Below are 13,172 nucleotides of genomic sequence, written 5' to 3' on the forward strand. Positions count from 1 at the left end.
TGTGAAGACACTCTTTCGGAAAATTACTTCCATTTGTTGGATCATCCGGAGCAAGCTACAAGCTCATTTTGTGAAAAGTGGTAAATACGAATGGCGCGCTGTATAGTTTCAATGAAGGGAATGAGAGCACAGGCGCTCCTTAGCTGGGTCGTCTGCTAAGTAGATCGATTTTCGGATCGATCTATTGATCCCGTGGTCGATATGCCCGCCACTGCAACCTAAATACTCACAAGGTGTGCAACCATAGACCCTAAAAACGGAGGGTCTATGGTGCAACACAGTCACTCAAAAAACACACCACCCGATTTGTAAACTGGCCGTGCGCTCACACAAAACATTCAAAACTACACTCCCATATACCTAGTTGGATCACGAATTTAAAATCACGCCGATGAATGTGTTACTCGCGTCATCTTGAAGAAATCGGCCGTGTTTTGAGACCAAGCGCGGTGAAATGTGGCCTGCAGAACGATTCTACCATATGATGTAATTTATTCTACTACTGATTGGCTAATCAGCGGTCAAAACAAAGGTCATGGCAAGACGTCACTGGTGAAGTACAGTTGAACCAATCAGCAGTGGAAAAAATGACGTCATATGGTAGAATCGTTCTGCAGGCCACATTTCACCGCGCTTGGTCTCAAAACACGGCCGATTTCTTCAAGATGACGCGAGTAACACATTCATCGGCGTGATTTTTGAGGAGATGGTTAAATTCGTGATCCAACTAGGTATATGGGAGTGTAGTTTTGAATGTTTTGTGTGAGCGCACGGCCAGTTTACAAATCGGGTGGTGTGTTTTTTGAGTGACTGTGTTGCACACCTTGTGAGTATTTAGGTTGCAGTGGCGGGCATATCGACCACGGGATCAATAGATCGATCCGAAAATCGATCTACTTAGCAGACGACCCAGCTAAGGAGCGCCTGTGAATGAGAGAGACAAATAATCGACACCTCTGAGTGAATGCAATCTGATTCGGTACCAAGAAAGAAAACGTCGTCAAATAAATAAAATTACGAACTAAATAAATAAATAAATAATGATTTTGTGGGAATAAAAATGTTCTCTCTCTTGCATAAATAAAAGTTGATTCTTAAGAGACGCCAGTTCAGACCATGTCGTCCCGAAATCGATCTTCCAAGGTCCCACCACCCCGGGGGTATCAAATGGTCAATCCCTGCGTATCCGGAGGTAGCGCTGTACAAGTATAGTCAGTCGTACACAGTTTGAAGATTGGACCCTTTAACTACCTATTTAATTGTTCTCTATGAACGCACAGAACTGTCGCAACTCGATAAAATAGTTACTCCTCAGAACTCAGTCCTGCCTCAACATGAAGTCAGTCGCGACAACCGAAGTGTTGATTGCAATATCAAGCATCCCGAGTCGTGGACTTTGAAGTTAAAAAAGTCCACACAATACAACAGCTTTATTCCACAGCCTGTCGGTTAGAACCACGAGTCTATGTGGACCATGCTACTCACCATACAGAGAGAAAGTATAGCATATCGACTTCTGATATACATATGCTGGTTCTGATATTCAAGTAAGGCCAAAAAAAAAATAAATTGCACTGTTCCGATAACATGGTTTTCAAAAATAAGGTAGATAGGTCGGCAGGGATTTTTTTTCAAAATATTTAGTTTTAAGTATGCACTTTTCAGGCGATCAAACACTGGCCTCAACATATCCAGAAAAACGTACTATACATGTAAAAGGAATAAAACATAAAAAAGACGTCCTCGTTCAAGCAAAAATCAAATGCCAGGTAACGAACACGTGATTTTACGGTTTTTTGGTTTCTTTTTTTCACTTCCATGTTTACGTAGCTCTAAAAAGTTTAGGGTCGGCAGGCAAAAAATAGGGTACGTCGGGTTATCGGAACAGCACATTTTTTCCTTTGGGCCAATATAGGGCACATGCTGTCTCTAGCGATGAGCCAGATGGTACCCATGTCGAACACTAATACAGTACAAGAGACTCTCAGATATGCCCGTTATTCCGACTTGTTCCACGCTCTAAGAATCAGCATTACTCTTCTGGAAAAATTATCATGCTAATCCTACACTGTGCAGTTTCTTTTACGCAGCTCAAACTGTAAATCTCTCGAACAGCAATTTATTCTATTGAATCTCATATCGCGACGTAATGTAGAACATTACTGTCACGCGAGTAACCTAAATTTAATAATTATCAAACACTTTCACAGACGACAAGCCTTGAAAACCATAGAGTTGCGTACGTGCTACACTAGTCACCTTTAGATGTTGGCATGTAATTAGTCTAGTCCTGCCCACAAGAAGGAAATCTATTGACGTCAAGTCTTTTCAAGCAATAAAGTTCATCGTTAGTTAGTGGGATTGCCGTGGGGTGTAGAGGCGACGCTTGAAAGACACGAAAAGTACACTGAACGGGTAAACCAACACATTCCGTCGATAGTCGTGGTTTTAACATTTGTTGCGCTGATGGTAAAATAGTCCACGACATGTTGCCGTCACGAATGACGTAAATATAATCTACCGCATGTTTTCAGGGCATGCAAACCATGCTTTGCCATCGTAAACGAATCCATGGCTTACAGGAGTAGCTTTCGTTAGTAGTTGTGTGCGTTTTTAATTTAAGAAAACCGACAGTTTACTTCAACCAGAAATGAAAGATGCGATCGAACCCACGCGAGAAAAAGATCGTGATATTTTTCTACATGTGGGAGATGTCGAGGTAAATATTTCAGCCAGTAATGCCAGGCCTAAACATACATCAGGATAGCATTGGCATAAACTGTCACAACGAAAAACTGTTTTTATAATTATATAGGGGTTCTACCGGGAAGTACTTTCCCCATGTTCTTGTAAAAACACTCAGCGCATTAGCTTGGACATACATGCAGCAATATCGATTTTCATTGTTGCCGTTGGCTACCCGTACCTACTAAATGGAATGGGAAGTAACAAAGGTGCTGTAATCTTGCAGTAACCGATATTATACGTCATTCTTAATTAATACAATCGAGGAACGGTCAGATGCCAATATCAACGAAATATGGCTTCCTTATCTTTCTTTTTCAAGCAGAAAATAACGACTTTTCACATTTCTAACTGTTCGGAATTTTAAACTGGGGCGTGATTTCGACTGATGTGCTTCGTTATATGTATCTAATCATGGCGTTGCGTCACATATAGGATGGCACTGTGTTGGCAAGACCTTCAGCCGTAAATCTTGATGCTAATTGGAGGAAAGAAAACAACCTAGAGTTATACGCCCAACCTGACAGTTCTGCGAAGCTGCCGATATAGGGCACGCTGGGTGAATATGTATAAACTGATAAGGAAAGCTGTATTGTAATGAGATAAGAAGACGCAGTCTGTACTGATTATTGATTTCCTACATGACGGGTCCTTTCCAGTCGACATGTGATGACATAAAATGAAAAAAACAGCCAATATCTGTTGAGTTGAGTTTTCTTCAACGTTATTGAGTTTCGCGCTCGGATAATGGTACTCTGGCAATTGTCCCCTAGGGTTCTTGTGTGTTCGAAATGATATGACTGTGTTTCTGTGACGTTGACTACAAGGAACGGTCGATATTCAGACGTTGTTTCATCATAACCCTTCAACCCTTGCCTCTTTAGAGATTCACCTTTCCACAGCGGCGACGAAACTATTGATATTCCCTGGCACCCTAGATATTAAAGTTAAGCTTATATGTGCCAGTGCGCTTACCTAGCAGGTACAAGATTAAACTACGACCTTTTCATTTTTTCAAATCTTTAAAAAAGCATAGTTTGTGCTACGAGTTTGGGATGGATTAGTTTATATCGGGGGATTATTATTATTGCGGTTTGCATTTGAACCAACGTCTTAAGGTATAGTTGGGTTTATACTGTATAGTAGATCAAACATTATTATTTTCTCTAAGATATTTCTACGTAGAAACAGGTAGACAAGAAAATTATAAAACATTTTGTGTTCGCGAGACACTTTTAGGCAGCTCATAAAGCTTTAATACATTTTAGCATGTAAAGAAAATGGCAGTGTATTGGGATTCAATTTCTTTGGTTCAGATTTCTCAAACGCTAATTTACAAGTGCATTTTGAATATCCGAAGAAAAAGGTGAGTTACTGATGAAGTAGTCAAACCACAAAATGATATTTTGTCAAAACCGGAAAAGCTGATTTCACTTTCAGAAATTTCAAGAAAGCAATAAATGCAATTGCAAGATACTAAAATTATATTTTGTAAATCTGATATCCTACGAGGATATCGAAAGGTAAGCATTCTACATCAAACTGACCTAAGATTAGTTCAGAAAAAAAGAATCCTACTTCATGCTTTAGGTCGTATTTAGCAAGTATTTTAGACTTCACGGGCATGAAAACGCCGCATAGTATAAATGGCGTCAGAGTTCAAATTGCTGATGCGCACGGCAGGGTGACTGCACTATCTAGTACCGTGTCATCTGTCATACACACTCCTTTCTCTCTGTTTCAATCATCGTTGAAGGTGATTGAAAAGGGAATGTAAAACTTTCATAGCATAGAATTTGGTTCTCTTCATTTCCATTGAGATAAGTGGTCATAACCCATGTTTCACATCATATAACTTTGTCCTATCCTTCACAACCCATTTATACGACACTTCTGCTTTCTGCCATTTTCAAAGACACATCAGCCTTTCTGTTTCACTTTTTGACACGTTACCAGAGCAACATATGTTGTTACACTGCACTTTTAGCAAGAAATACCGCATGTATTTCAAAATACATTATATATAATATATTCGTCGAATGTTTTAATATTTACTAGTCATGCAAAGTGGAAATGCATTTTTTTTGTTTTCACACAATTTGTGCGACCATATTTTGAGTAGAGAATTTACACGTTTTGCACATCAGTTCAATAAAATAGTGTCAACTGGTCAGTGTGACCTAGTTCAGAACAATATCTGTGTGAAAACATGAAATTTTAGGAAATCACCTTTATTCAAAGTCTGATCATCGTTTCGTAATTTAACCTCTACGCTTCGAAATAATTTACGAAGTTCACATGACCTTTATCTTGTAAAGTAGTGAACGAGATCTAACTGATCAAAGACCATTCACATTTCTTCGAAGTGATACTATTTTAATTTAAAAGTACCAATATCCTAGCCATTGATCTACCATGATATAAACATATTTTATTTGTTGACCGTCGGACATAACTTGAAGGTCAGTCGGTCAAATGTAATTTATAATAGACAGTCGTTACCAATAGGATTTGATCTACTGTTTGCAGCATTGTCGCCCTAGTTTATCTCATTGAAATCGGTTTATTTATTTATTTCAGGGTCGCTTACTGAAAAGCAGTTCCTATTTAAAGAATCCCCTTAAAAGCCCGAACAGACAAACAGAACATAAAAACGGCGCTATTCGCGAACAAACTGAACTTACGTTGAGCAAAAATTGCAGCGCGAATGTCCTCTTTGAAATTTTTAAAATTCACTCAGAAATCGATTCCATGAAAAGACCAAACAGCCTCATTGAATTGACAGTACCAATATATCTGTTAATTTGACAGATTTTAACAACATTAAAACGACAATGAGAATGCCTTACAACATGTAATTGCGTACAAGTTTGCCTTCATTTAAAATTATATTGAGATAATATATTGGGAACATAATATAAACTGTTTGCACATTAATAAAATATCATGTCACCGTATTAAAAACGTCGTTTGTATTTAATCCCTGCGAATATGACTTGAAGTGATCATCAATAGCTTCTATCACGACATATCGGTATCTATTCAGACAGACACACAAGCGCATGCACACATACACATGGACACAACACCAGCTCTCGTGAGTTAACACGGGAAGCTATGATGATCGTACCTGACGCCTTGTCATGTAAATGTTTTTCTTGGCTGCTTTCGGCACCAACGATCTTGAGAAACTCTCCATCAGACTTGTAGATGGCATACGGAGATATGGATTTCGATTTGGTGGACGGCTTTTGCATCTTGGCGCAACCTAGAAAAGCGAAGGCGTACACTTCGTTCAGATGTTTCCCCATGTAACTGGTACGGTCTAACGTCTGTTACTGCTGGCCATATGCTAAAGTTGACCACATAAGCAGTGATTCACATTCTCATTAGATTTTTAAGCTATCTCAACAATACCCAAGGGAAAACAGTTGGTTATGAACTTTGAGACAGCCGAGTTACCATCATCAACAACTGACAAAAGTGTAACGCAAAACAAGGTACTCGGCAATTGTTCATCGAATGTACGAAGGGACAGTGTACTGAGGAGTTATAATACTGTATGACTGGTAAAAGGTTTTACTTGTTAACAGCTTACTACAGGTAGCTAAAAGTTGGGGACTGATAAAAGCCGGATAAAAGATTTTGCTCTTTAATTTCAGAAATGATGTAATCGGGCACGTACTTTTGTTTGATTCTGTTTGATTCTTTGATTCTGTTTGATTTTCTCTTGAATCTCCCATGAGAGCATCGTTCTCTGAAGCTTCGGTGGTCTCGCTGGCAGGAACCCCGGGATTTCCCGATGTCTCCTGGTTGGATACGCCCTCGACTTTCGAGGTAGATTTTTCCTATTGATGAAATAGACGAGATGCAGCCTTCAGATTTTGTCATCGTTTCTGAAATCTCAGATGACTTTTGGTAGTCGTCTGAGCTTAATACATACAGACCACTGACAAGATTACAAGATTTAGCCTCAGGGATTGACCAGGAATGCTTGACCAAAATATTAGATCATTTTATCAACGTTTCCATTTACGCAGGTACACCGTCCAACTCTATTTTTATCAATGCGGAATGACAGAAATCTAGTGAAGAAAGGGTAAAAACCATTATCGTAGCTAGCTTCGTTACAACAAGCCCGGCTAATTTCCTATAGGTATTACAAAACTTACATTAAATTTTCAGTTTTTTAGAATTTATAAGCCGTCACATTAAGAAGGCAGACATGAATAGTTATTCACATGCAAAGTATAATTAGGTCACTGGTCTATGTATCTCGGGGTGGAATGAATTCTGACTCTAAAATCGTAAAATATTTATTTCGGAAGCTGTTGGCTATATTACACTGTCACCATCTTGTTTTTCGAAATTTGAATTTTTAATTAACCGCAACGCTACGGGAGATGTGCATCCATTGTGGACGATTGTATGATCTTGGTGACTTTAAAACAAGTAGAAAGTGTAATAAAAATGCATGAATACCCAATTTTCTTCCTAATTATGGAATGAAATTAAATAATTAAAATTTCCATGAAGAAAGTAAGGAGAAACATTTCAATCTTTGATTTTCGAGGTCTAGATTACTCAAGTACATGTTTGTCATAATTGAAACTTTTAACTTTACCCTTAGCAGAAGGGATGACTTCATAATACATTTGAAGTGCTAGGTTAGTCAACAGGTCAAGTATTGTCTACCAGGTCGACAGATACTTTATATTTCTTGGGTTGGTGCAGCATCAAGCGTTTAAAATCGGCCAAACCATGACAAGTATCTGGCTTGATACAGTGCAGGGTAAACGGTATTGAGTATCTGGGTTACCATGAATACAGAGCAAGCTAACAAATGCCGGGAAGCGTGGATTTCCGTTTGGATTTTACTAAATTCAAAACAAGCCAACCGTCAAAGTAAGGAGTTGAGTGGTGCGCATCATCACAAAGGATGATGGACGAACATGTAAGTGGTTTGTTAACAGTTAAATTCAGATTGCACGCTCTGGACGTGACGACGCAGATGTTAAGGATATAAGATCATTGTGTACTGTGCTTTTAGATTTGAGAATTCTAGTTAGGGCCTTTGAACGATTGCGATGTGTTGTGGCTATTGGTAATGTAAGTGTAAGCCGAAGATCCATGCGAGATTAAGATACGGTGAAGTATACCTTAAAAAATTACGAATTGACTTTAGGCCAGAAAACAATGTTTTCTTCTCTAGCAAAATAAACATAACAAACACGAATGTTTACGCACAGTGGTAATTCTGACACAAAGCAAGATGACGACGACATGTTTACTGTTCATAACTAGAAATGAACTGTGCGTAATACTGATGTTAGCTTTTTCTGCTGAGTGAAGCATACTGTCATGTTTTTATATTTAAGCTTTTTTGTGAGTAAACGCGACCCCCAAAAGATGGCTGACGCGGCTAGTCGGAACCAACGCGCACCAGGATGATAAACAAATCCTTTTCGACTTTTCACTTCATTGGTTGTGGACAGCCTGAGTGCGACCAAGGGCACACCTGACGATAGTCCCAGTACAAAATAGGTAGCAACTTTTGAGCCTTGTTTCAAGTTATTTAATATTTCTTTTGTTTTAAACCTATACCAAATAAAGTCATTCCTTTTCCACGCACCTGAGCCAACTGTAGTATGGTGGTTAGAGGTGGTCTGTTATCCTGTTCCATGACGTAGGAATTTTTCTTGCGTAAGGCTTTGTGTGGAGGTCCTGACCACTTTTCCGCATCTTCTGCTTGTAACATCTAAGACGACAACGAGAAATTGATATGAATTATAGAGCTCTATTGAACCAGGCTTTAAGAATACTGGCTTATCGAGGGAACAAAACGGAGATATGAAATCTGTAAGGATGTCTAGTGTTCTCTAGACGTACCATATAGACTTACACGCATGGTTTTGTTCCTGTGGCTTCTTGTATTATTGTTGGATAAAATTAAATAGAAAGGAACGACTAAGCATGCTAAGCGAGAAATGAAAATGCAATTTCTTTACGTCATTTTGTTATGAAACCGAAAACCGGCGAGGCAGTCGTAAATCAAAGCAATGGGGATCTTTTTTTAATTAACAAGTAATACACAATGGATCAATACCCATAGTATTATTATTTGAGAAGGTTATTTTTAGATGTCTTTTAGAAAATGTTTGAATAGTGGGCTGATCTCGCTGATCCATCACAAATCCATACAGCTTACATCTAACGTAAACGTCTTAAGTTATTAACTGGCGTTTTTCTAGCGTCGTAGCTGAAAACGAAAGTTGAGTTTAAATACCAACCAACAGATCTAGAAGAACAGTGAGGTACATTGTAATGCGGATGTACAAGTCCCCGGTGTTCTCAAACAATCTTGCACGAAAACTTTGGAGCTAGAGCGTATTTGTCGCACCGTCCCATTGGGTTCAAAGTCACGGGCACATTGCTGATTTTTGGTGCACACACAACTGATGTGCCATTGATCGCATGGTGCAACTTTTGATGGACGTAACGTTGTGAGAATTTTGGCAATTTGTACGTTTTATCATTGCAGGGAAATATTTGATGGAATTGACCGTAGATGGCTCATATATAGACAAGGAATAGATGCATTGGATGTGTGTATATTTTTAGACATTGTTGTACCCTAACGCGACATAAAAGTTTCTCGTAAATCAGGCGAGCGAGTGCATTTACCGGTGGAGTTTTTGCGACTGTCCTTTTTGAAGCATAACTGTAAGTGTTTCAAGTTGGACTAGACAAGGATTAGTCTAGGCACCTATCGAATACTCTTAAATATCACTGTAAAGAAGGATTTATATTCCCTATCACCCTAATAAGATGTATACAACCAATATTTTGTTTCCCATGTTTTGCAATGCAATCCCATTATTGAAATTAGATACCACTGGATATCTTATTCAAACCTCAGTCGACGCTATCTGTCTGCCAGGAGAAAGGATAAGAGATCTCCGTCACAAGTATAACTTTTGTGCCATTAAGATTCACAGAATGTATAAAGTTTTCCTATCTTCCGTACAATCCACATAACATCTTTGCGTGATTTGCAAGGTACAATTTATAAACTTCAGCGATACAATTTACACACTGTGTATACCTTTTATTGTACATTGCACGCATTCCATGGTGTATTTTATCCTCACGGTATCACGTTCTCTGTGTCAAACTCCTTTTCACAATCTTTAAGGTAGTATGCACCTCGAAAGTGAAAGACTTAAACTTTTGCCCTAACTTTCCTTCAGGAATCTTTCAGTCATTCTCTTTCAAAATCAAGAACAAAAATAGGGGGTCACCTTGCAAATTTTGGTACTAGAGAAACAAATTACCCAAGATTTATCGATATTAGAAATTCAAAATGGCCGCCATCCCTGTGTTAACTCTATGGAGAAAAACAAAAATTTTCGAATTTCGAAAAACTAAGCCGGTGAAAAGTTTTCTTTCACCAAGAGCTTTAAAATGAACCCCTACGTGTGGTATATCAGAAGAGAATTGTAAAAGTTTGAGAGTCCGAATGTCTGTCCCCGAGGTGCGTTCTACCTTAAAAGTAAAGTGATCTATATACACTGTAAAGTTAAGTGTTAAAGGATAGAACACCAATTAAACGCCTTTTTGTAACACTTTTTGAACGCGTCTAGACGTTCAGAAATTTAACACTACGTGTTCAACCAATGTTCAATTTTTTAACACACGTGTGCAGATTTTGAACACTTCGTGTTCATCAGACATTATATTGAACACCATGTGTTCCATATCTGAACACACGTTGCACATGAAATGCGTTCAAAAAATTGAACGCATTTACGCGTTCAAAGGGCTGTAACACTTTTTGAACGCATGGACGCCGTTCAACGATAAGTGTGTTAAAGGTTAGAACACATGATATGCACTTGTTGAACACCTTTAATTTTGCGCGTTCATGGGGTGTTCAAGCCTGGAAATAACAAAACAGACCACTTATATTCAGTAAAATTATTTTATTTAAAAATACACAAAAATTCCTTTAGTAAAATACAATTATTTAGTGTCAATTGGGCACATAAACACCAACGCTAATTAACACCTTCCTATCAAAACATAAACAAAAGAAAATCCCCATAAACACTGTAGATCGTTTTCAAACAATATGAACAAAGTAGTGACAAAACAGGTTTTATTTATTGTGGATTACGTTATATGTTCATACTTGCAAAAACGTACGAAAACATCTGTTTGAAAAAGCTAAAAATTTGGCTTACTTGAATATATCACATTTTGATAATTCCTTATGTCTTAAAAATGTCTGAAATGTCTTTAATGTCTCAAAAATACAATTTTGTGTATTTCATCATAACTTGTACATATATGATTAGGAAAATCCCCGGAAACCTGTACTCCAAATATTAAATGAATCGTACTGGCCGTTTTGAAGAAAACGCTTGGGATGTAAACATTTGAGGATGATGCCACACATTCACCTATGATATAAGGTCTACGTCCTTAACAGCAAAGCTAAAATCAGTAACAAACCGAGAACAAAAGACGTCTTGATCTAAAATATAAAATAATCAAAGATTTGGTAGCAGGCTATGATCAACTAAATGTTACTGGCATAACGTGAAGTCTCCTTCATCAGATGCCAGGGTGCAATGAAGATTTGAAGCAGAAAGCGACAGAAAATTCAGAGTGGAAATTTCAGAAAATTCCGAAATTTAGAGTGTAAATTTTTTACTGTGAATTTTCTGTGGCTTTCTGCTTTAATTCTTCATTCCACCATTGCATCTGATAAGGGCGACTACAAGTATTTGAATGCTTATTCTACAGTAACATTTAGTTAATCATAGCGTTCTGGACATAGCTCAGATAAATTCAGAACAAAAATACAGAAACTTATCAATCAGTTACTAACCCTCGAAAGTTCAAATCTACATCAGAGATGAACTGAGGTTCTCAAGCTTGTTTCCAGACAGCTATCTGTACACTCATATTCTTCAATTTCTGTACCAATAGCTTCTGTAATAACTCTTCGATTTCACGTTCATCCAACTTTTCACATCCTGAAAATAATGCAACAATAGATAATATGGCGACATGAGACTTCAAATGAAAGACAATTTGGCCTTATTAGGTTAAGGAAAAGGGGTGACTTTTGTATACAGTGCCTCTTTTCGTCAATGTTATAAAATATTGGCTTCTTCGTGTCATCAACTGATGAAAAGTAAAAGCAAAGCCAACTCTCATATGCTGAAACAACATTCTTCGATGTTAAACTAAAGTTTTAAATTTACATGCGATTGTGGTTACTAAAAGACATGTGTTAGCTGTGATTACGCAGCGGTAATGTGGCATATCGATCGCGCTCGGGTCAAGGGTCATCGCTCCAGTGATGACCCTTGACCCGAGTGCGATCGATACCCCATGGCCCAAAACACTGCTGCGTATTCACAGCTAGTGTATGGTCCACTAGCCACTGAAAGAAGTAAAGGTTTCTTCACGTAGTTAAGCTTTTCAAAGTACAATACAATTAATTTCGAAGGATAATAATACAGATGCTTCAAAATCCAATACCTTTTAATATTTTGGAGAGAAAACTTACCCTTTCTGGTCTTACTTTCGCACGATCACGACTTCAGCGTGCGCTTACAAGAAAAATGTCGCAACTTCCGTTTTGATGCATCATGGGATAAGAAAAGGCACCAAACTTGAACACCAAGTGTTAAGAAGTAGAACGCCTCTTGCACGCCGATGTTAAAATTAAAACGTTCATAGTGGTTTTTTTATTTTCTTTTCAAAATTTCAAAATTTCAACCCGTATAAACGTGTAAAATTATTTTTTATACTTCCTTTTTTAGAAAAAACATGCTTTCAGCAATTGTAGACCGGAAATATTTTCCACTTATTGTGAAATTCGTTACACGAAATCCGTGTACGTATGCCGGACAGCGAGGCAGTAGTAAAGTTAATATAGCCATTGTAAAGTAAACAACACAAAAGATTGTTAATTGTTTCACAGTATTGTAAAATTTCTGTGATGCTGAGTTTTTGAACAGTTGAAGGAGATAGTAGTGAACACTACGTGTTCAGGTTTAGAACATCATTGTTAATAATATGAACACTAGTGTTAACAATATGAACACTAGCCGTTCAAATTTGAACACCGACATGTACATTTTGAACGCGTAAAGACGCGTCTAGCGTCCGCTATTTTTACAGTGTACATTGTCTTGTCTTGTTACGAATGTCCGCCCTCTATTTTTGTTAGCATAACGGGCTTACGTGTTAACCGTGTTCCCTATTTTCCAGATATGAAAGTGGGACACCGTAAAATTCACACAAACCGACGTACAGGATGCTCTACAAACATAACGCAAAATCTTTTGAATTGGTAAAGTTCACTGGAAAAGTACGTTGGATGGTTACCCATGAGGGCACAATGATCCACA

The 13,172-nt window shown here is 38.0% G+C and overlaps 1 protein-coding gene across 1 annotated transcript in view; it reads right to left on the bottom strand.

Moving 5' to 3' along the window:
- LOC139119561 (platelet-derived growth factor receptor beta-like) overlaps positions 1–13,172 on the bottom strand; it is a 44,609-nt gene that overhangs the window by 10,807 nt on the left and 20,630 nt on the right. Inside the window, exons 8-10 of the mRNA XM_070683404.1 lie at positions 8,378–8,503; positions 6,431–6,593; positions 5,876–6,013 (exon numbers count right to left, since the gene is read on the bottom strand). Coding sequence (XP_070539505.1) covers positions 5,876–6,013; positions 6,431–6,593; positions 8,378–8,503 — 427 coding nt within the window. The remainder of the gene's footprint in view (positions 1–5,875; positions 6,014–6,430; positions 6,594–8,377; positions 8,504–13,172) is intronic.

Source organism: Ptychodera flava, chromosome 20 (genome assembly GCF_041260155.1).
Source record: "Ptychodera flava strain L36383 chromosome 20, AS_Pfla_20210202, whole genome shotgun sequence".
Lineage (NCBI taxonomy): Eukaryota > Metazoa > Hemichordata > Enteropneusta > Ptychoderidae > Ptychodera > Ptychodera flava.